The sequence below is a fragment of the Pavona decussata genome, unplaced genomic scaffold, assembly GCF_977016875.1.
Source record: "Pavona decussata unplaced genomic scaffold, jaPavDecu1.1 SCAFFOLD_64, whole genome shotgun sequence".
Classification (NCBI taxonomy): domain Eukaryota; kingdom Metazoa; phylum Cnidaria; class Anthozoa; order Scleractinia; family Agariciidae; genus Pavona; species Pavona decussata.
This window is the reverse complement of record NW_028145484.1, coordinates 4,232,752-4,257,369: the sequence shown is the minus strand read 5'-3', so window position 1 is coordinate 4,257,369 and position 24,618 is coordinate 4,232,752. Positions and strand designations below refer to the sequence as shown.

General features: G+C 39.1%; 2 protein-coding genes across 3 annotated transcripts in view; one reads left to right on the top strand and one right to left on the bottom strand.

The window, feature by feature from the left end:
- Positions 1-5,098, top strand: part of LOC146478576 (disheveled-associated activator of morphogenesis 1-like) — a 20,602-nt gene extending 15,504 nt beyond the window's left edge. The window contains exons 26-31 of the mRNA XM_085112155.1: positions 113-174; positions 337-397; positions 478-612; positions 1,282-1,377; positions 1,475-1,549; positions 2,126-5,098. Of these exons, the coding sequence (XP_084968281.1) occupies positions 113-174; positions 337-397; positions 478-612; positions 1,282-1,377; positions 1,475-1,549; positions 2,126-2,398 (702 nt within the window). The 3' untranslated portion in view covers positions 2,399-5,098. The remainder of the gene's footprint in view (positions 1-112; positions 175-336; positions 398-477; positions 613-1,281; positions 1,378-1,474; positions 1,550-2,125) is intronic.
- LOC146478575 (kinesin-like protein KIF6) lies at positions 4,941-24,618 on the bottom strand. Of its 2 annotated transcripts, none has more exons than XM_085112157.1 (27): positions 24,399-24,618; positions 23,599-23,708; positions 22,550-22,624; positions 21,823-21,865; positions 20,684-20,788; positions 20,444-20,553; positions 19,735-19,817; positions 19,211-19,257; positions 17,767-17,885; positions 17,494-17,581; positions 16,935-17,014; positions 16,168-16,231; positions 15,937-16,023; positions 15,748-15,851; positions 15,080-15,185; positions 14,399-14,448; positions 13,652-13,755; positions 9,297-9,523; positions 9,071-9,146; positions 8,634-8,733; positions 8,313-8,368; positions 8,181-8,231; positions 7,723-7,807; positions 7,374-7,509; positions 6,830-7,149; positions 6,072-6,187; positions 4,941-5,683 (listed from the first exon to the last, which is right to left on the bottom strand). In XM_085112157.1, exons 1-27 carry the CDS (start codon positions 24,459-24,461, stop codon positions 5,673-5,675), a joined length of 2,616 nt encoding a protein of 871 aa, XP_084968283.1. In that variant the 5' UTR covers positions 24,462-24,618; the 3' UTR covers positions 4,941-5,672. The 2 variants fall into 2 exon arrangements, with proteins under 2 accessions (XP_084968283.1, XP_084968284.1); XM_085112158.1 differs by having other exon boundaries at positions 13,652-13,752.

Sequence of the window (24,618 nt, the reverse complement as noted above, 5' to 3'; positions counted from 1 at the left end):
TGCACTGCAGGCTATTCGGTCCAGAAATACTACATTGAACGCAAAGCTACTATCTACGTTCATTTGAAAAAGCGCGCCATTTTCAAATCTTATTGAAATTTGTGTCTTTCAGTATCCCGAAGTCCTCAAGCTGGAAGAAGAGCTAGCGCACGTTAGAACAGCCGCCAAAGTCAAGTGAGTTGCAGAACACTGTTGTCTGTTTATTCACCATAATTCTTTGACAACATCTCATGATGTAGATTTGCAACCCGTTATCAAGTCCGCTGCACGTTCGTCTCTTTATTCGTGTGAACTGTGTTAAGGCATCAACCAAGTTTAATTTTTCTTTTTTTTTAGTTTAAACGATTTAGAGACCGAAACGCTTGCCGTTAAGAAAGAACTCAAGGAGGTTGAGAAGGTAAGTGGGAGCTCAGATTTAGAGTTGATATATAAGAAGATATTCTGAGATGGTTCCTTTTTATTTCTGGCGCTACATAGGAGCTGGAATTTCAGCAGAAAAAGAAGGAACGTATTCACGGTGACAAGTTTGTGGAGTCGATGGGTTCGTTTGTGAAAATTGCGCAGTTCTCGCTCTCTGAGTTGGACGATTCTTGGAAAGAAATGAAGCAAAAGGTAACTACGAAACGTTGTGAATCGAAAAGTCAGTCCATCATCCAGCCAGTTAGGTCACGAAGTCGGTTTGTCCCTCTGTTCAGTGACAGTCAGTCAGTCAGTCAGGTAGCCAGCCAGCCAGTCAGTCAGGTAGCCAGCCAGCCAGTCAGTCAGTCAGTCAGTCAGTCAGTCAGTCAGTCAGTCAGTCAGTCAGTCAGTCAGTCAGTCAGTCAGTCAGGTAGCCAGCCAGCCAGCCAGCCAGCCAGCCAGCCAGCCAGCCAGCCAGCCAGCCAGCCAGCCAGTCAGTCAGTCAGCCAGCCAGCCAGCCAGCCAGCCAGCCAGCCAGCCAGCCAGCCAGCCAGCCAGCCAGCCAGCCAGCCAGCCAGCCAGCCAGCCAGCCAGCCAGCCAGCCAGCCAGCCAGCCAGCCAGCCAGCCAGCCAGCCAGCCAGTCAGTCAGTCAGTTAGTCAGTCAATAGTTTGTTCGAACAATCGATCAGTATTTATTCATCGTCCAGTCAGTCATTTAGTCGAAATCCATCCATCCATCCATCAGTTATCAACCAGGTACTCTGTCAAGCAGCCAGCCAGTCTGTGGGTCAGTTACTCAATCAAATGAATAATCAATATCTAGAGAAATACCAGACCATGTTAACATACTGACAGTTCCTTCTTATGTCATTCTCGTTTAGTACGCCAAAGCAGTATCCATGTTTGGAGAGGATCCCAAACAGTTTCAGTCCGATGAGTTTTTCGGCCTGTTTGCTGCATTCTTGGTTTCGTTTGCGGTAAGTCAGTGTTACTTGTTAGCCGGTATGTTGTCCAACAGCTCAGATGAACCCATCTTGTCTACTCAACTTTAATTCTTTCCGTTTTTGTACACAGGAAGCGAAACACCAGAACGCCGAAATGAAGAAAAAGAAGGAGCAGGAAGAAAGAAAGGCACGAGCCCTGGCTGAGGTAAAAGGATTATAAACAATGGAAATACCGCTAAGTAGCTTGCAAGACTTAAAGTAAGAACCACTTTGTACAGCGTCATAAATAATACCACAGGAAAGTACTGCTCAGTAGCTTCCATTTGAATGGTCACAGATTTCATCCACAAACTTAAAAGTTAGAACCACGTTGTACAGCATAAGCACTGCTCGGTACCTTCCATTTGAATGATCCCACTTCAGGATTTCATCCTCAGACACAAACGGTAGAACCACACGATGTTCACAGACTCGAAACGTTTTTGTTAATGGATTTTAAACCACGAACCGCTTGGAAGACACAAACAGCACTACAAGGAAATACTCAGTTCACTTTAATTGGTTATGCTTAAGCATCTACAGGCTCAAAACGTTAGCACCACCTTGTACAGTATAACAAACAGAATACTGACAAATGTACAACAAAGAGTAGCACAGCGTCCAAGAGAGAACGGTGAAAAAGCACTCGAAATGTACAAACACCACGCTCTTTGCATTGCTACAGTGGTGTAGGTTTTTTGGCAACCTAATGTATTCTAATTTGTTTTCCTTTTCCATTTAGCAAAAAGAACGAGACAGACAAAGGTCGGCTGCCAAGAAAATTATTCACCACAATTCAGTGCCAGAGAAGAAAAACAACAGAAAAACCAGCGGAGGAGATAACAGAGGCGAGTTTGACGATTTAATTTCGGCTCTTCGGACTGGAGATGTTTTTGGCGACGAATTGAGTAAAATGAAAGGTCGGAGACGAACAGCACCTCCAAAGCAGGCTCGGCGAGTCGAGAATGCTTCCGAACGCGAAAGAGCCTCTCCGAAGATACATACCAAGTTTTAAGACTTAGCACTTGTTAAATTATAATAAATATTGAAATAGGCAGAATATGAAGAAAGGAACAGATCAAAGAAACTGTGAATCCAATGCTGAGTGTGCGCCAGAGAGAGAAAGCTTCATGAAAACCTAAAGAACATTTATATCAAGTCAATGAAGGTCACGTTCGTATGACCGTATTCTGCAATAACAATAAACAGGTTGGTCTCTAGATATCTCGTTTCACGTAAACAAATTTTGTCGCCACTCGGTATTCCAGTTACTTCAAACACGTCTTTGAGGGAGTTTTAGAAATCATTGTGTGCATTCATATTCCGGAAGAGGGCCAATTGAAGGCATCGTAAAAGCAAGGGGTGTTACCAAAGGTGGTTCTGGCCAGACGGCTAAGGGAATTTGTTAACTTTTAGTGCTTTAAATGAGTTATTAACTGCAAATTGTTGCAGACAGGAAAATGTCATTCTTTCCTGCGCCCTGATATTCTGCATTAGCCAACCTGAATTCAAACAGGTGCCTCTAGGTTTTGGTCCATCAAATCTGAGAGGGTAATAGTTTGAGCTAAAGGCCCAGCCCTCGTCAATTGCTTCGGCAAATCAATGTTAAAAAATCTCAACACTGACAGGGGAGGGGGGGGGGGGTGGTGTAATGTTTCTTATCCCTATCACTTTATGCTACACACAGCTTCTCAGCTTGGAGACAGACCCCCTACCTACCTACTGTTGTAACCGTGTAGACGTATTGAATTTTTAGCAAGATAACATTTTCCTTATAGGAGACTTAATTTGTCTGGTAGATCTTGTTACGATCATCAAATTGATTTCATTATGTAGCTTTTCAGTTTCCCGTTTTACTGGGAAGTGGTATTTCGTGTTACAGGCCCACGCAGTCGTTTTTAGGGGGGGGGGGGGGGGGGGAACAGTAATACGACGCCCCTAACTACTCCGTGGGAGGCTATTAGAAACTAAACGCAATTGTGACCAGTTTTAATTAATTGAATACTTTTGTGAATTCTAAGACAGCTAAAAGGAAACCAACTTACTGCCACAAGTGAGATTTAGGGAAGATATCGTTGAAGTTTCATCGGTTAATCGATCGCACAAACATATCCGAACTAATTAGCCATTTGCGAGTTGCTATGAACCTCAATATGAAAGCGAGGCTAAGTGGAAAGCATTAGTGTTGTTTGCATGTGAATGAAGACTAATTTTTTCAACAAAAACTTTGCACTTGGCCTCGCTTTCATAGTGAGGTTCACAGCAACTCGGAAATGGCCTATTCGCCTATTACAAGTTGGTGGACTCCCGAGCTTGATGCTGTAAGCAGTGGTTTGAACTAAAAAAAAAAGTTTAAAAGCGGTAACATTATTCTGGTCAGAGATCTGATACAACAGAACGGTTAAAAAATAAACATAGCAGTTTGATATTACATACGAAGCGGGAAAAAAAGTGCGACCACTCATAGTCATTTAATTCTACCGTGAATTCAGATCAGATGGTCGATCTTGAGAGAGTGACAATTGATTAAGTGTGGGAACACCTTTGCAAATACAAATGTCGTATTTTTTTTTTTTGCCGAAATCCAAAGTTAAGTTCTTTATTCACAAAATGAACGGTTGGTAAAAAGAAAAATTTCAAAATCCTCGTTTGTAGTTTGTCTTTTTGGTCCATAATTTTTTCTTGGTTTACACACAGGCGCGATCGCTGGCGTTGTTATTTACCCCATTGTGTTTTCAAGCATTTTTAGGCTATTTCAAGCGGTAGCTAATTTTAATAGTCGATCTCAAGGAAGTATGCGAAGTGATTTAAAGTGGCAACACTTTTGGCTATATAAATATGCCAAAATCCTTGGCGTGGTTCCGTATATTCACAAAAGGCACAGTTCATAATTAATATTTCAATATCCCCATTTGTCGTTTCTATTTTTGTATGTTTTTAGTCCATAAATTTCTGTTAGTTTGGGCTCTCGCAAAATTGCTGGCGTTATTTTTTATTTACCCCATTGTGTTTTGTAGTATTAGGCTATTTCAAATGGTACCTCATTCAGCTTAAACATAAAATAATAAATTGCTGCAAATATATTGTAGCTTTATTTGAGCCGCGCCCATTTACGTCAGCGGACAGTATCAATTTCCTTAAGCGTGCACAGCATGGTTTTGGACAAGATCATTCAACTTGTCTACTAATCGTGCTGACTACGTCAAATAAAGTTGTAGTTCCCACGCAGGTTGAGAACTTGACAAACCAGTTTACAGTGAAGCAACACAAAATCGTGTAACTTTACAGTCCGTTTGAACTGTGCAGAAATTAGCTTGAGCCGATCGAGCTTCAGCTTTGTTTCGCTGAACGTAAAATCATACATGTCATAAAATATCCGTAGATAGTGATGAAATAATTATATAAATACAAACCATATTATACGTTAAATTAACTGATGGTCGTGTTAATTTAGTTTGGGTAATAATCTGACTGATTTATTAGTCCCCGGTTGAATTAATTGATTTAGTTAATATGTAATTGTTTTTGGTACATTTAGTTTTTGTACAAGACAGAGCTACTGTTATGTAGATATTTTTATTTGTGAATTCTTTTCAGCTTCCCAACATTGGAGGCGTTTTAGAATATGTATGTATGTAAGCTTTTTTGTAAATTTATTTAGACATGAAACGTTCATCCATTTGTAAATTAAAATAACAAAACAATTGAAAACAAACCTAAAGAAAGTGTGGTTAATGAACTGTAATCTGCTTTTATAGAACTAGAAGATTTTCCAGTCTTTTGATTTGGTATTCTATCTGTTTAGAGGCGACATGCACCATTTGCAACGTCTTACATGGTCGGTCGAGAGGACAAAAGAACGAACAACAGAACAATGCTCCCAACCCTGAAAAACAATGCAGCTGCAGGTTATCAGGATCCAGTGAAAATAGAGCTTTTAAAGGGCGCAGGTGTTCTGCTTGTTTCACGCCAGTTCTATTGGAGCTATATAACCTTACCAAACTTGGCTGGGATGGGGTGGGTATATCCCACCCCCAGAGAAAAGGGTGTTTTTTGGTTAGGGTAAGTCCATGTGTGCTTGCACTAATAAAGTGCCAAAAGCGGAGATGTATCTTTTCTTCCATCCTGATGTAGTTTCACAACTGTTTGTTAACAAACTGGCGAAACACTTTGTTATCGTTTAGATCCACACAATCAGTGGAATTGGCGAGCCCTTTGTCAGGTGGACAAATCTTTGGGCGCATTCTCCAGGGTATTGACCTTGGCCTGTCTTGTTAGAAAACCAACTGCTACCGATGACCTGAAAAAAAGGAAAAAACGACGTTGTGGTAATTCCATTCAATCCCTGACGAAAAATCCGAGCAGAAAAACATATTTAGGTTACGAATGTTTGGTTTATCAGCAAACATTCGTTTCTACTCCCCACCGACGCCGCACCACAGTTTCTTTAGAAAGTAACTCCTTTATATGAAAACTAATTTTCATAATAAAAACTTTGCACAAAGCCTCGCTTTCGTAATGAGTTTCACAGCAACTCGGAGATGGCCCATTCACGACTGAGAACTTACTCAAGTAATCGCAATTTGTTTCCCAGATACCTCAGAAGTGATCAAGTGTATTTTAAATCAAGACTGTATTCATTATGATAGCATTCAGATATCATGTAAAGGCGAATTAATTGGACACACCTCGCTGCTGTAAGAGGTTTTGTCTCGCTTTGATGAAGGCCAAGATGTCAGCATCCGCTCGGCTGTCACCTGTCAATTTTACTGATCCTGAACCGGAACTGACGTCACTAGCGGAACTGAAAAGAGTTGAGAGGATGTACTTCATTGGTTAAATTGTCGAGAACTTCCCGCCTAAACTTAACACTTATGCGCAACCAGAACACGTGCTGAGAACGAAGTGATCTCGGAACATAACATTCAATTTGACACCAAAAGCGAGAAAACCCGGGAACATCAAGTTACGACTGGTTTTGGTTTTACATATGTAAAGCAATGTTTGCTCTTATTGGTTGAATCATTTAGAAAAACTTGAACGTGGTGAAATGACGGAAAATCGCGAGCAACCCCAGCTGTCATGAGAAGCCTGTTCTGCCCCTGTTTAAGAAAAAAACTTAAAATGACCACATTTCGCCTTGGTTGGTTGTATAAGTTTCATGATCCATTATAGCTTAAGATCGGCAAACTGCTATTCCTTGAGAATGATGTATTATTCAGTAAGTGACACAGGCATACTCGATACTCGATAGGCATACTCGAACCTAAGACCTTCTGATTACTAAATCGGATGCTCTGCCACTGAGCTACAGGAGACTCGTGGGAGCTAAGGCCATTACTAGGCTGCTATTCCTTCCTACGCAAATGAATTATGCAGTCTCGGGTTATATCAAAGTAACTTACTACTTTGATACTTATAACCATAAATGCCCACATAAACTCACCCTGATTTGCTTCGTGCAGCATGTGCCGAGCTTCCTTGATCATCCGTAACTGTTGCTGCCGATGCAGACCAGCTACTCAAACCGCTGTCTGAATTTGTGACGTGAAGAGGCCGGCTGACAGACGTCGCTCCTGAAGACGCCAGTTGTGCTTCCGCTCGAAGCTTGGACACGAATTTACCTGATCTTGTGCTACGAGAGGATTCGTCCCCTCGGGCATTCGACGCACCACCCGGGTCTGGGTCACGTCTCCTAGGAGCAGACGGAGGTCGAACGGGGGATATCGGAGGGGTTTTCCACGCGGCCCGGACTTCATCGGGTGGCTTAGAAGAAAAATAAAAACAGTTTTGTCAGAATCTGCAACCGCTTGACCTTTTCGCTTCTATTTAAAAAACAAATTAGACAAAAGCACAGCAAAACTCCGTAAATTTTAATGCAATGACCTTGTAATCAACGCCTAGATGACCATGACAAGAGTAACAGAAGAAGGAAGAAAGAGACAAATGAGAATACATTGAACTCCAATGATTTCACCGTGATTATATACCTGACTGAAGGCTGCTTGCTCTGCCCACCAAATCTCGAAATCTTTCTGCATCTTGACTTTAGCTTTCTCCAACAGATGTTGAAGATGCTCAATCTCTGTCTTAAGGGATCGGAGTCGAGTGAAACTTTCCTTGTACCTAATAAATAAACCGCATTGATTACTTTTACTTCAACGAAAAATATCAGATAATGAGTCAAATAATCTAATCAGAACTCAAAACAAAAAAAACAAAAAAAAAACACAAGGAAAAATCAATCAAGAAGTTTTGAGACAGTAATAAATAAAGAAAATTAAAGGATGCGGATATTCACTTGTGACAATAATTGTGTAAATCGTTCTTAAAACTTACTTTGTCTTTTCCTCCTCTATGGTACACCTCAAGTTCTGTTCAACTGGGTCAACGTCCTCAGCCTCCTCGGTTCCGTTTACGAAACCTTGAGAGTAAAATGAGAAGAAAGAAACTAGGGTTATCTCAACACAACCACCGGCATCGTCATAATAGAGCGGTTTTCAATTGAGTGTCGAAAGTAATTTCGCGTTTGCTTTGGTTTTGCATTACTTCGCTCTGTGATTGGTTAACAAAACTCGCGCCACTTTCTCAACCAATCGGAATCAAAACCAAACCCAATCGTGTTTTGGCCGCACGCGTTTTCCCGCGCTTGGCGCCAGTTACGTGTATTTGCGTCGAATTCTGATTGGCTCGTTGTGTCGCTACATCGGTTGCGATTGGCCAGAGTAATTACTTGGGTTGGTTTTACGACACTCAATTGGAAACCGCCCTATGCACCAATACTTGATTTACACTACCTTGCATTGACCGACGAACTCTGTGCTGTTCGATTTGACTTTTGATCGAGTCTGCAACAAAAATTAAACAAATAATCAAAAGTGAAATCAACGGTACACATGAGAAATCACTGTGTTGCAAAAATAACTTACTTATTTTTTGCCGTGACGTATTCACTTGTTCGCCAAGTCTCTTGGCTTCCGCGTATCTGAAGAAAAAATAAAAAGCAAAAATAATCGGACACTGTTGATCAAGCGTCGTTTCAAAGTAGCCCGTTTACAGTCTCCCAAGTGGGGTGTAGGGCGAGGAGAAAAATCGAGCTAAGTCTGGGGCGAGAGAGAAAGGGATCTTTCTCGCCCCAGACCGCGCTTGGCTCGCTTCGCGCTTCGTTCTCCGTTCTCTTCGCCTTATGCCTCACTTTGTGGCCTGTTCACAGGCGTCCTTACAAAACCGACAACTGTACAAATGCTAACCTTTGCTTCAGAGTCTGTTTATTCTCTTCTATCGTGTCATTGTGCGCGTAGTCGCGACGGAAAGTCTCGAAAGCTTCTTTGCGTCCAACGGACATTTCATCTGAAACGCAGGAAAAACAAGGAACATTTGAGAGATTTAGAAATGTTTACTGCAAGCGACAAATGTGACATTCGTGTTGATGTTTTCTTGAAAAAACGAGTACATAGATGAGAAAAGTGCAAAATGATTCTGACCTTTGATGCAAACGCAAAACTACTCAATTTTACTGAGAAACTGAAAACAGCGAGCGGCAAGTGAAGGAGAAACATGGTCACGTGGTCACCTTTCTGTTGTTCGCCGTTTACCTTAAACGTAATTCTAAATTTCTCTTTCATAGCATTAACTGCAGACTGTAAATTTTAAGCCCTGGGCGCCTTGGGCGTTTTATTTTACATACCAAGCTTTCTTCTGTAAGCAGACGGAGGTCTGTGGTGGCTTGAATCTTCACCAAGTGCTTGCGGGTGTTCACGATTCTACAAAACACGAGTGTAAGAGTCAGGAAGGTCTACTAAAATCTCCACACGCACTGTTGAAATCTAAACAACACACAAGGGAGCGTATTATTAAGTACGGCAGCTAAAAACGAAACTGTAAATAATTTCATCTGAATTCAAGGATCACACCTCAGTGGTATCAGAGGAGGGTCTGTCTTTCATTCTTGCTCTGCTCGCAGACCTCATGTTTGACAGTTCACTCTCTGAATCATCACTCATGGGCTGGCTAGCGCTCCGTCTCACCCCATCTGGTGCCACACCCGTCCCGCTTTGGAATCGGCCCCCTCCTTGCCTCGCAGACATCTCCAGATCAGCGGTGCGCTTTTTCTCTTTCTTCAGCATGCCGACTAAGATGTCTGGGTCATAGTTAAGGTGCAATAACTAAACATCTCTAAGTGGCACATGAACTAGTTTTATCTACTTGTCGCGCCTCATGCGTGCCGGCCTCAATGATTTACTAACAACTGACGCAATGTGGCCGGTTCCTCCCAACCCCTCCCCCCCCCCCCCCCATCATAAAACCCCCTAAATCGTGAAACAAATGGCAGCAAGTTTCTTTGATAGAGCATGTCAACAACAAATAAACCAATGAAAACAACAAGATCTTTTAAACGATCAAATGTTTTCCCCTACATGAGTAAAGAAGTCCAATTTAAAAGCTTCTTGTTTGGATGTGAACTGGTATACTAGAAACGATAACACACCCGTTTATAGCAAACAAAATACTGAACTCAGAGGATAAATTTAATACGTTATCAGTCATGCCACGTACTCAAGGTATTGTTTAAAATGTTACGTATTGTGCCATATATTAAGATCGTCCCTCCCGACCCCTGTAACGTTTTAACCTGATAATTGAACAACAGGTGACCAAGTTTTACCAGCTTTCAAGCACACCGATTTTTCAGGTAAATAAAACACTTCGAGATAGTTATATATTATTAGAAGCCAAATTGAATTAATCTCATCCGACAAATCACACACACGCAAATAACGCTATGAACCAATCAGAACTCGAAGCAAAAACATGCAACGGGTTGCAACGGGTGTTAAACGTCTGCGCGGGAAGTGCTATAGTCGTGACGTGTCTGTAGTCAAGCGCGGGAAATCATGTGACCGTGACCGTTGTCAAGCGCGGGAAATCATCAACCACGACCGCTGTCAAGCGCGGGCAATCTTCTAATCATGACTACTGTCAAGCGCGGGAAATCATGTAACCATGACGTGAACTAAAAGGGCGGGAATCAAGCAACCGTAACAACGAAAAAACATGCTTAGGAAGTCGTGTAACTGGAGCGAGGCACGTAACCGGTTATAGACGCCAAGCGCGGGAAATCACGTAACTTACATCAATATATATTTTCTCCTAACAGATTTCTTATTTTCTTTTTCCCGGTACGCCTGTCACTGACTGAAAAAATACATCTATATCAAGATCGAACTTTGTCAAGCAGCGAAATGAGAAGAAATAGAATAATTAAACAACAACTTGAAGGAAAAATCCATCTGACTGGCACGGAGTGGTGAGGTTACACTAGAGTAAAAATAAGTACAAATACAAGGATACAGAAAGGAAAAACAATAATTTAATTCTTTGATAGTTTCTTTCAAACTGAGTTAGAAAAAATCTCTAAGGGGTAATGAGAGAAAGCATCCCATCAATGGTATTAAAACAAACGTTAACGGTGTTTAAAAACTCTGAAATTGTTCCTCGCGGTTTTCACAATCCAAATGTTTACAGTTTAGATATTACAAGGCAAACCGCTGTTACGGTTACCGGTTCAACAATGTTAGCTTTATTATTAAAGTTTTAACTTCAGTTTTGCTAAGACGTTTAGCTTTTTATTTTATAAATATCGATTCCTCTAACAACCCCGCAGCTTTTTCTAGAAGCTGAATAATCATTTTTTTTTCCTGACAACTTCTCAAGCAAAATTATCGCGAATGATAGAATCCCCGTATTGCAGTAAACGTTTTACGTTAGAATTTATCTGTTTCCCTCAGCGTACTTAAGAACCTTTTCAATGTCAGTTTACCAATGCATGTTTCTTTCGTTTAACCAGATAACAAAATTTTCCGCTACTTTTCAAAGCTTAAATATTAAAAATTTATATTTTACTTGACTTATTCACACAAGACTGTTCACACACCTTGTCACTAAACCGGACAAAAGTAATCAGTTTTCTAGCGCCGCTAAGTTGCCCAGCTTCTTTTGCGTTACCTCGATCTAAGAACTAGTTTTTATTGGATAAAATAAATATTTGAATCAATTTTGAGCCAACCAGGAACACTGCCCAGATATTGGTGGCGTCACTTATATTGAGCCGCAGGAACAGCAACATTATACGACCGGAGCAATATACTTTTCAAAAGGATGAAATCCTAAAATGTGGCCATTCAACTAGAAGCTAATAGGCTGTGCTTGCCTGTGGTACTGTGCAAGATTGTTTCAACTTTTGAGTCTGTGAGTGAAATCCAAAAGTGTGGCTTTCAAGAAAGCTATCTGAGCAATACTTTACTGTGGTGCTGTTTCATTATGTTTCATAAAAAGTGGTTCTAACTTTTGAGTCTGTTTGTGAAATCCTAAATTGTGATCATTCAAAAGAAAGCCACTGAGCAGTACTTTCCTGTGGTGCCGTTTATTATCCTGTACATGGTGCTTCTAACCTTTGACTCTATGGACGAAATCTTAAAGCGACCCATCAAATGAAGCAGTACTTTCCTGTGGCACTGTTGGTTTCTCAATTCTGCCAAAGTGTAAATTTCAGAAAAATGTAACAAGTTTGCGGTCATTAGATACGCTTGTTAGAGCCTGTACCTGTACTCGGGTATTACACATTACAAAAAGATGAACTACAAAATTTAATCTTTACGTTGCTTTTCAGCTCTTCTTTGATGTCGCTTTCTCCGTTTCCTTTGATTGTTTTCCTTTTCATGCCTATACATCCACATGTGCCACAAATGAGCTTACGCCATATTATTATTTACATCGAAGTCGTCCTCCTCCGTCGTCCGCCACTAACATGCCGTGTTTCAATCGCAGAAACAACCTTCTTTTTCTCCTGTTCAACTCTATTAAGTTCCATCATGGCCTCGATGTACTCCTCCTCAGCGTATAATTTTTGTTTTTCAGCGTCTCTAAGCTTGTCATGAGAGCTGGAACATCGTTCCAAAGCTGCTTTATAACTAGATATTACTTCTTTACGAGCGATATCTAATCTGCCCTGTCTTTTCTCCTCCGAGTCAAATACGACGTGATTCTCCAACAGTTTCATAATCTGCTTGTGAATGTGCCTGTTGTTGGTAATCCCAGCTTCAATAGCCACTCTGGAACGCCTGTGAATTTGTTTTAACTCCCTCAGCGTGAAATTCTCGACATCAGCTGAAAGCTTGGCGAGAGTAAGCATGGCCTCGCGGTCCATTTGTCCGATAAACGTCGCATCGTCCTCGCACGGAGCTTCCATAAAGGTGCGATGTTCGAGATCTTCCTTGGTAAATTCTAAAGTCTCATCCAGTTTATACAGGGTTTCCCCGCTCGCTAGCAAAGCGTAGCGACTAGTCAGTCCGGTTGTTTCCCAGTTTATCCTGAGTAACATAGGGTTGGACAAAAGTTAAACGGTTTTTTTTTTCTACGTGTGTGTGTCATTCGTAAAATCAAAGGGGTAAGATCTAGGGACTAAGAAAAGGCTAAGGGCTTACGCTCCTGACCAATCAAAACACACAACTGATGTCAAAGTGGGAAAAAATTGAACCGGTACAAAGCGCGGGAAAAATGTAGGTGATGCTTGACGCGGGAAAACGTGTAGCGCGGGAAAACATGCAACCAGCGTCAAGAGAAGGAAATAAAAGGATTGGCTTATAAATTTAAGAGCACGTTTGTTCTGATTGATTACAACAAGATGCACTTCTTGTTTGACCAATGACAACGCAAAAACTTAATAATACCAAGAATGTTTTTACATGTATTCGTGAATCCACGTAACGCTCACAACTAGAAATAGTCTTGCCCCATATTAGTTTATTATAAACAAAATAGTACACTTTGTCCAGTAATTTTCCAATTTTAAATCACTTTAATTTTATTCTTGTTTAGAAAACTTGACAGTTATTAGTTAGAACAGGAAACTTCTTTTAGCGTTTTATTATTTCTACAAAAGATTAGTTTCATTAGTTAGTTAAAGACAAATAGTTTAGTACAAACGTTTACGCTTAACAACTTTTTTATAGCAAATAAGCAACAGATATCTAAGATTAATCTTCAGGAAATATAGAAGTTGTCACGGTCTTTTAACGATCGCAGTCATGCGTCATTTTTAGATTTCATTTGGTTATTGTTTATTATGTTTTTTAAGCTTTACTGCATGCAATGCAAAGTTGCGTTTAAGACTCAAGTAAGACATAGCCCTTTGTTAACCAGTTCATACATCCACAACACAGCCAGTTGTTAAACCAGTACCTCTTTTCAAACCGATGGTAAAGGATATTGATTTCGTTATCTCTCTGTCTGATGAGTTCTTTCAGTTTGTTCACTTCAGTGTGATTACTCAGGTAGCTACTATCAAGTGTGCCGTCCATCGCGGAGGTCCTACTGGAGTGTGAAAAAAGAAAATAAATCCAAATGGGAACAAGCGTGTTTCACATTACCCCCAATCAAAATGGCCCCTTTCCCCACCGAGAAAGGCTGGAACTCGCCTTGTGCCAAGAGAAAAAATGTGAATTGCATGAACCCTTTCCGAGTTGCTTTAAGCCTCATCATGAAAGCGAGGCTTCCTGCATAGCTTTTGTTACTAATATGCAAACAAACTAATTTTTACACGAAAAGCTTTGCACTTAGCCTCGCTTCGTAATGAGGTTCAAAGTAACTCGGTAATGGACTATTGGCAAATGAATGATAGCAACGTGCACAACATGCACACGTCTTGTTCGGCTGTTTGCTGTCATCTTGTTGTTTATGCAGATAACAAAATTTATCCTTACTGCATTGCCTCTGTCCACCCAAGAGTGTAACAGTATAAACAGATCGTGTCAAACCTTTACTTCAAACTGGTGTAGAATGCTGAGAGCGCTTAATGTTCATTTTCGTTATCAGACACGTTACGTTTCTTACTAACTTCAATGTATATTGAAAACAGAATTATGAGGACTTTCAATTCCATCAAAGATGGCGCTTAAGCATATGTGCAAACCTTTGTTTTACTTATCAGCTGAGAAGCAGGCTGCAGAAAGTTTACCTTTGTGGGGGTGGGGTTTGTTTCTTGTTGCCCTTGTCCAAAACATGACTCTACAAAAATGAGAAAAGCATAAAAAAATGATTCAGCTACACGTAAAAAAGCTGACAACTATATCGGCGAATTTGGACAGACTATATGCGACACCATATTGTTACGAAGATGAATTTAGGGAACTGCGATGAAACTTGTCTAAAGTCCTTCCCCTACAAATGTCTAGCATATATCTTTACTCCATTCACTAGCATGACCATGACCTTGCAAATTAAGCTTCTATCTTTAACTTGTTTGTACGGAATCATACAATTTTGATTTATTTAGCAGCAAGGCGCTTTTTGTTCTGTATGTCAGTTGTACTAAACTTCTTTCTTGTAAGTAAGACACTTTCATTGTTTGCAGCCTCACGTTTGCAAAATTTGGGGGAACCCTGACATCGCAAAAAGTTTGTTATAAATTCAAGAAGACCTGTTGGTGACTAACCTTCAAATCCTAGCAGTATGCGGGATGTTTGTCCCATGAACCTAGTCAAATGGCCTTAGCTCCCACGAGTCTCCTGTAGCTCAGTGGTAGAGCATCCGAACTAGTAATCGGAAGGTCTTAGGTTCGACACCTGACAGGAGCACTCAAATTTCCTTTATCGGAGTATGCCTGTGGCACTCACTGAATGTTAAATCATTCTCTAACCTTGAGGAGCTGAAAGCAGTGGTTAATCTTTCTCATGTCTGCACCAACACTCAGGGTTGACTCAGGATCAGCATCTTCAATATAACTTTTCACCATTCTGCGCAGTCTGTAGACAACAGTAAAATGAAACTTGCTAAGAACATCTAAAGCCTCCCTTAAAACATTTTGGTAGCGCAAAATGTTTTGCCATTCACGCTTCTGAGCTAAAGGTGACTTACAGCTTTGAAGGCCTTAACAAGAGCCTGATGGCCCAGGGCAACCAACAAACTGACACGGATATCAGTTTTTGGCTGAGGCATCTATTATTCCACAACCTAGGCTCCTAATTCCCGAGGCTTTGTCATACTGGAATTCTTCTTAGGCAGCACAGTGTAGTCTTAAAGCTGTAAATTTAATCGCGATAAGCAGCACTCGGTTATGGGTAGAGATATGGGTATCTAGATGGAAGACTGCTTTATTAATTAAAGCAAATATTCTGGGACAGGGTAGACAGATTCATGCATCATGAGACACACCGATGATTGTCGAACAGACTGCGAGCAGTTGTACTTTTTTCGTCAGAATTATGCAAATTAGAAAAGTGAACGAGAAGGGATTGGGGAGAGAACATCGTGCGCTACAGAATTTAGAAGAAGAAAGAGACTGTTCGCAGTCTAACTGCGATATACCTGTCCATTTCATCATCCGTTAGTTCCCCTGTGTATTCCTGTCCTGTGGCCATTGCCAGTTCATCTTTCAGTCTCTGTACTTCGACTTTGAGTTGTGCAATCAGCTAAAGAATAAATTTTACAAAATGAATTTATCAACTGAAGCCAACAAATTAAATTTTTCTGATAACAGCATAATATTCAACTGACCAGTTTAGGATCAATTTCTTCATTCAGAAGGACATCATTCTTAATCATGGCCACTCTCTGTGCAAATCTACACGTTGAAATAGATTCCTAAAAACGAACGTACAATAATATTATATTATTAAAGATATCGTAATAATTACAGTATACTTGAATGGTAAACTTTCGATGTTAAAATAATTATAATTATATACCAAAGCCCAAACAAAATGTTAAACAAGAAACTGAGCTTACATCAATGTTTTTCTTTTCAATGGAACAAGTTGCTATCATTGTGGTCATACAGTTTCCCCCGAGACTGAAAAAAAAAAGAGCGGAGAGATCACAGACATCAGAAGTTTAAAATAACTCATGAATGCACGTTGGCAAAAAGAGAGCTTGGCACTGAGTCTACACATTACATTTGACAATTCATTCAAATATGTTCACATCTCCCAGAAATCTCCTCCTCTAACTTGCACCTTCTTGTTTCAGCTCCAATTGAACATAATAGGAGACTAATGGTTTTTAATTTTCAGCATCTTGGTCAATTGTCGAAGCACTTCAGAAAGGGATTCATGAAGATTTTCAACAGTTAGGCAAGAGGTTTGGCTACGGGCAGGATAGTAAACCTGGATGTGGTCTTTTCAAGGCTGCTCGTAACAGGAGCCCTATAGTCTGGGACACCCAAGAAAATGCTCTGGACACCTAAATCTTTTGCAGCAGCACCTAACACTTCACATGTTGGGTTCCTAGTTTCTCGGGGCTCCTTGAAATTTTTCTTAAGCAACAGCCTTGCTTTTATTCAAAACGTTGGTTGAGATATTAAATGCAGTCTGGCGAAGTCGTGTTCATGGACATTCAATCATTAGTTCAGTTGTCTCTTAATGAAGCCCCTGATCAGAAAACTCCCTTTTTTACTGCATTCCATGGTAGTTTTCTGATCCATCTCCCCTCAAATCCAGAATATAAATCACATGCTGTTTCTTTCCTAGAAGTAACTTCAGTGTTTGTCACTATACCTGTCCCTTAGAACAGAGGTCATCATGGAGTTCCTGTAAGGGATGTGACTTCTTGATTTCTCTGATAACGCCACTATGACCTACAGGTTGATAGGGAGATCAAGATGGAAAGAACTTTAAGGACGGTGCCTACTTTAGTTACTGCGCATACGTTCTGCGCATCTCGAGATACTCAGGTTTCCTATGGGTGGTGCCTACTAATACAGGGATATTTTTGCGTGGTTTAAAACTATGCAGAGAAAGCAGAACTTAGCAAGTGCCCTTGGTATCCAAAAAGGAAAATTGGGGGTAACCATGCATTTTTCAGAGATAACAAAGCTCAATTTGGAAAAAAAACCATGCATTATTTTGCATTTTACTATTTATTAGGATAACTCCATTATCTCTAAAAGATGCATGGATACCCCCAATTTTCTTTTTGGATTTCAATAGCCCTTGCTGAGATCTGCTTTCCCCGCATAGTTATAAACCACACACAAAGATACTTCTTTCTTAGAAGGCACCATCCTTAAATATGCTTGTTCTGGTACACCTGATGCAGTGCAGCAGTAAGTCTTACCTGTTCAAGGTAGTGAAGTGATAAATTAATATACTTGGCTTCTGCCAGTAAAGTGCCACCAACATTTGTCTTCCCAACCCTTTCAGATCTGCAAGTACAAAAAAGAATGGAATCAGCTCTGTTACTGCATGATCACCAGGGGTGAATCAACTTGGCCCATTCAAAGTGACCTCAGATTGATGGTTTTAACATTGTCTGAATTTTACTCAGTAGAAAGAATTTCATGGATGCTCATCAGTTGTCTAAATAAGCACTTAGAACTGACAGCCTTACCCTGCAAGATCAACCAAATGCAGCTTTGCTCGGCGTATGGTTGCAGATCCAGGATCACGCGATGAAATGTGGATTGTAAAGATACAGTGTGATCTGGTGGATGCCTGATTCATGGGTGTCTGTAGACAAAACAATAATAACAATATTTAAAACATGAATACCCACTGCAGATAAAGAAGAAAAGATTCATTGTAGACCATTGTAGACCAGACCATTGTAGAGCAGGGCACCAGCATCGCAGAGGTCATGGGTTCAAATCTCATTCGAGCCTCAATTTTTTACACGTTTTTTTTTTCACAACAGTCTGATTGCATAGAAAGCTGTGATAATCTTTTCTTATATACAGTAATAATAATAATAATAATAATAATAATAATAATAATAATAATAATAATATTAACCCCTTCCGTACCACAGCCAAATACACGCACCAACCAGCGGCCATCTTGGATTTTTCCAAAATTTTTTATTTTGCTGAAAAATATAAATATTTTCAAGGGAAATGTCTCAGCACTTCTAAACTTAGGATAATGAAATGATTTCAAGCCACGATAGGTAATAAAAAGTGATTTTGCTCAAAGTATTTTTTTCTGGCCACGTGCGTTTTGTTGTTATTGCTCCGGTTCGATCAAATCCTGTTCACTGCCTTCGTCAGAATCGCCCGTTTCTGAATCCTCCGAACTACTTGGCTCAAAATCACTGTTGTCCCTCCAATCATCGATATCAGAGTCCGCATCCGCGTAAAAATCGGGGAAACCTTTCTCTCTTGTGAACATCTGTCCTCCTCGTCGAGCCGCCATTTTGAAATGTTCTCAAAAAAATTTCAAGCCACTATATCTGGTCAGCCGCTTTTCTACATTAGTGCCAGACCTTTCTCAACAACCAGATTAAATTTATTCAAACAATTTTGAGCGACCGGACAGTGAGTCATGTTTTTTGTTTGAAGACGTATATATACGTCCTGGGTCGTTGCGTGGGACATTCTGGAGGACGTATATATACGTCCTTGGTAGGGAAAGGGTTAATAATAATAATAATAATAATAATAATAATAATAATAATAATAATAATAATTATAACAATAATAATAATGATAATGATATTGTTCATCCAAGTAAATTTTCAAGCGGGTTAAATTTTGTTTTACCAGTTGGGGGACAGAATGTTGTTGAATCTGCTAATTTAATTTATCAATCCAAAAACAGCAAACTCTTAAAAAATTTTAAAAGAAAACCCCCCAAAACAGACATACAGCTCAGTCACTCTCTCTTCTTTAAATTTCCCACAGTTTGCACTCATACCATCATCACATGCTATTTACAACAATTGACATGTCAAAGTGAAATAAACCCTAAGTTCAACAAGTCTCTGGTCAACAGACTGACATCCAACCAATAACTCTTACTAATAATTTTTAATAAAAATACAAAATGCAAAATCTCACCTCAGCTATCATCCTGTTTGTGTCTCCAAGAAACAAAAGATTAAGAGCTGAAACAAATATGAAGTTACAAAATATTTTAGAAGGGTGTAAACACAACTCATTGTGAAAGTTCCAGAAAAAATCCATACTCACCCTATGGAAGGTCATTGGAAATTCCTAGGGGGTGGGGGGGGGGGGGGGTCTTAGAAGTCCAAATTTTAGAAACAAAGTATTTTGGAGGTCAACCCTTGTAAGGGACCTTGTGTCCTACTGTTGATTCTCCATGGGAATTTTTCCCCAATATATAAATAAATTATAATAATTAATTAATTAATTAATTAATTAATTAATGAGCTAAACTGGAATTTCCTCATGGGAGGGGGGTGCAAAACAAAAAACCTTCCGTGGGGGTAGTATGGATATTTTCTGGAACTGCACATTTCTTAAACAAACTGCAGTTAATCCACCTTGCAACAGTTTTTAAAAACACACCTGAGAAGCAATTTTTAACAAACTCTTGGAAGAAATGCATTTTATTTTCTCACCCTCTTCTTCATTGCTGGCTTGATTCAGGGAAAGATTCTTCAAATGAACATTATTATCACTGTCTTCAAATAGGGTCACTTTTCTGCAGGATAATTAAATAGCTTTCATTCAAGAACCATTTACAGTAAGTTGTATTTAAATCGTTAGTTAACATCATCATTACAGTCATATCCTTGTCCAGTGGGGGAACTGGGTAAGGGGATGGGCAAGGAGGGGTGGGGTTGATTTCTGTCCCTTTCCTGGTGGCTTCAGCCTGTGCCTTGTTGTAGAATGTTATGCAATGAATATTGCAATTTTCTGATATATTCTACTTTTTGTCATTACAAGTTCCCTTCTCACCTGTTTCCTGGCACCTGTTAGTCCTCAACTTCCCAATGTTAAAAGGACATCAATAACCACAGTATATCAAACAAATATGGCATCGAAATCACAGGAGATGGCTGGAATTTGCTGTTCAACACTGGACATTAACCAACAAAATTTCTCAATCATGTCTTACAATACATATATTAATTATTTTAACACGAATATATTAAACATATTTGAACTGCGGGTGAAATATTAAATAGAAGAAATATCCTTGCAGTTATTTACGCAACTTAAGTAGTTGCGAAAAGAAAGCCTGAAAAATTTGTTTACAATTTAAAACTTTAAAAAGGACTGACTGTACATGATTTTGCTGCATATGTATAATTGCACCACACTTACGGTAAATCTTCCAGCTTGGAGGCTTCATGTTTGGGGTCCAAAAGATCATATCCATTTTCCATATAAATCTCAAGGTATGAAATATGAGCAGTGAACACTGTTTCTGGGTGCTGAAAGGAAATACTATTTTAATTTACAAACATGGTTAATATTGTATGCATAATATTCACTCAATAACCCACAATTCAAATCCATGTTGATACAGCCTAAGCGCATTACAGCAACTGATTAATCACTTACCTTTTCAAAATAGTCAAAGATGTATGACAAAGACCTTGGAATCAACCCTCTATCAACGTATCTCTCAGCTCCACCGGTGATTGTGAACGTCTTTCCAGAACCTGTCTGAAAGTCCACAAACAGAAACCTATTTTAAATATTTTTTTAGTAACTAAAGATTAACAAAATCAGTTTGTAACACATGACTCACTGAGCCCTGGACTAGTCTTCAAAATGATACACTTTTTTATTTGCTTTGACTACCACATCCATATTTTGTAGTTTTTAATATTTCAAGAAATGTTTTGAAATGGCCTTGTTGTAATGGCTTGTAAGCGATTTTCATTTCACCAAATTTACTGAGTGGGTCTTTTTTAATTCGGGGACAAGGGAGACTGGATGAGAGGGAGGACAGTTTGCCCAGACCACCAAGGGGTAAGAGAACTGGTCCCAGTTGTTCAAAGAGTGGATAACTTTATCCACTGGAAAAGTCGCTATCCAGCGGAGCAAATGTACTCCAACCAACGCTTCTGGCAAGTTTTCCACGCAATCCCATACTTAAATTTGACACATGCTTCTACTCTATTCACAAATTAGGATTATCGGGAAAATACTGCACACATTTTAACTGCCGGATAGCATTTACCTATCCAGTGGATAAAATTATCCAATCTTTGAACAATTGGGGCCTGGAGTCTTTACCCCCTTCTTCCCTTGTTTAGTTTTCTTCCTTCACTGCCTCTCTTAGCTTGCCCTCTTGACCTTGAAGCACAGGACTTTTAGCAGTCTTGCCAATCTCATTCTGTCACCTAACAATCCTGGTCCAGTTGTTCAAAGAGCAGATAACATTATCTGGCGGAAAAATTGCTATCCAGTGGATAAAATCTTCAACTAATACATTTTATCCACTGGATAGCAATATTATCCACTGGATAAAATTATTCGCTCTTTGAACAACTGGGCCTGTAGATAATCCTACAGATATCAGCTGTGGTTTAAAATTTTTCAAACCAGTTTAATTTTTACTTTCCTTTCTGTAGTATTTATTATCAGAATCTGAGACAATGGGAATAAAAATCAAACTGGTTTGAACATTTTTTAAACCAAACAATTTTTGAATTACAACATATCCATAGGTTTTAACAGCAGAATAAAATTACCTGGCCATATGCAAAGATTGTCCCATTGTAGCCAGTTAGAACACTGGAAACAGGAAATGAAACACCACAAATGTTTATTAACAATAATAATAATAGTAATAATAATAATAATAATAATAATAATAATAATAATAATAATAAATTATAATAATAAACGTTATTGAACCAGGGTGACCTCTCCAGCATAAAATGCTGATATCAATATGGACCCTGCAAAAAAAGAAAAGAACCTAAAAAACCTAAAAAGCATAAAAACAGCCACCAAATTCAATAACAAGGCATTTAACACTGAGATGTTTCATCAGTACTGTAACAGTGGTAAAAAAAACCTTTCGAATTTATGATAATTTATTAAAGCACACAAATATTAAAGGGCTTGATCAAAAACTGATGCAACACACCAAATTACTGGGAATTATGTACTGTATAATATTATGTCATCAACATGAGTAAATAAAGTTGAGAGAGAAAACAAAGATGGAGAAGGGTGATGTCATATTTTGAATGCAATTAATAAAAGCCAATGCAGCCAGTTAACAAGTTTTTTTGACAACAAACTTTGACTTGGGAGTCATCTTGTCCATGTACATGTCTGATAATAACTGTTATTTACTTTGAATCAGTATGCCAAACTCCCGGTAATTTGGATTTCAAGGCCAAATTTTCACTTTGGATAATATATTTTTGCCTGAGGCTTTCAGTTATTACTTTTACATGATGAACGTACTTGTCTATTACTCCTCTGGCAACTTCTTCAAAAACTTCATCCTGCTTGCAGTCCTGGTCAAACACTTTGTTGAACCTTTTTTGGGCAAAGCAAAACAATAAACAATTTTTTTTTTATTTTATTTTTTTTACCATGAGGTTGCAATGACAATAGAATGTTGCTTCTTGATCACTTCTGGTTTAAATACATGTATAGGGGATGGCTTTAAAATATGCCCTACTATGTTTTATAGTGAGGCTATTGTTTAGTGTCAAATCAAAAGCAGGATTTCAATTGCTGTTAGACTGTTCACGGTCCCCCTATTTTTCTGACTGGTACGCTTCGATGGAATTGCCACCATCTTCGTTTGTAAAAGCGAGTGCAATCTGGGAAGAGTGTCTAAACTGGGGGTTAGTTGAGTGGGGGAGGGAGAGCGCTGCCTCCCCACTCCCGCTCCCCTCAGTATTTTAGACACTCTCCCCAGATCGTGCTCGCGTAAGATGGCGGCAGCTCCATTGAAGCCTACCAGTCTCGAGAATCCCACAGAAAAATAGGGGGACTGTGAACAGTCTATGATGGTGTGTAATTAAATGTGATGGTTTGACAATATTTTCTTATTAAGACTGCTTGGCTAGAATGTTTTTTCTGAACAAATTTGCTGTTATTAAAGAGAGTTATCGCCTTATACAAACTGTAAACATCAGAATAATATTATTGTGGAACATTATTACTGATAGCGCACTGTTCTTGGCATCATTAAGATTTATAATTTGTAAAATGAAGGAACTGTTATAATAATTATTGTTACATGACTGTAGTCAAGCATCTGGCTCTGTATTCTGTAGTTTAGTGGAAACTTTTTCTCTGCTGGTAACAAAAGGCGTTTTTATTCCCCAGAATTTTGTCTTGGAAGATAAAACAATTGTATTCCAAAGTCACATCAGAGATAAGTTGACAGCCAGACAAGGGCAAGGTGATTTGATAGCTGTTAACTGATCTAATATTTTCCAATCAATATGATCAAGTGGTTCATATCATATGATAATATCATTCAGTAGCTGCATTCAAACCTAAATTTATAAACTTCTCTCTTGTTATTGATGTAGCCATCGGCCAGATCCTTGGGTACAGTGAAAGCAATGCAGGGCCCTCCACTCTCATCTTCATAAGCTTCATAGAGCTAAAACCACAAAAAAGAAATTTGAAATTACTCCAGTCTTCTAGCTAGCAATAATTAATATTGCACAGCATGTGACAAGTGTTACAGCCAGCTTCTATCCACTTTCAGTTGAGTGGTGTTTCAGCGAGGACATTTATATTTAAATAAAAGAATTTGACCCACTGACTCACTGTAAGAATACACAACTCATAGTTTCAATCCAAGAGTGAAAGAGGAACAGGAAAATCAATTAAAAAAATTATTAAATAAATTATAAGAGATTTTTCTGTTAATGACTTTAGGCTAGATGATATGGATATCCAAATAAAATTTAATTATATTAAATTCCAGCATTATTGTAATTTATATGCACTCAATATGTTCTCTATCCATCATCTGCAGTACGCAATTTTGTCGTAAAAAACCAAACTGTTTTCTCTACTTGTCAGTTGTTATATTATGAATGAACTGTCTTTGACGCTTGGTTTCTTGTAGACCTGTTTTAACCTGCAGACAAACAATGTTAAGATTAAATGTGACCTTTCCTTGGTTTTATAAAAGATGCTTTAAAACCTGTGTTTTCGTTATTCTTTAGTCCAAGGCTTAAGATCCACCAAAAAAACTCATAAAACCTCAAGCCGCAAATACGAAAGGCAATAATTTAATTACAGTAACTGTATCACCTCTAGTCAAGTTTTTTCACAAACTTACCCCAGCTAATTTTTGTTTCGTAGGTTTTGCCCGGGCATAAATCTGAATTCCCTGTTTCACCATCCTTCATGACGACATAGAAACAACCCCTATAGCACAGTGGCAAATCTGAAATCCAAAGGCATGTCGAAAGTAGGTATTTTATGGCGTTAGTTTACAAGAAATTAGCGTTGCCTTGGTGGTTCACAAAAAAGTTGTAAATTTATGAAAGGCAACACCT

Excerpts from the sequence above, each read along its gene's own strand:
- LOC146478575 (XM_085112157.1), bottom strand. The coding sequence starts at position 24,461 with ATGGTGAAACAGGGAATTCAGATTTATGCCCGGGCAAAACCTACGAAA. Across the intron at positions 19,258-19,734 it reads AGCCAGCAATGAAGAAGAGG|CTCTTAATCTTTTGTTTCTT; the intron begins GTGAGAAAATAA and ends TATTTGTTTCAG. Across the intron at positions 8,734-9,070 it reads TGCTTACAGAAGAAAGCTTG|ATGAAATGTCCGTTGGACGC; the intron begins GTATGTAAAATA and ends CCTGCGTTTCAG.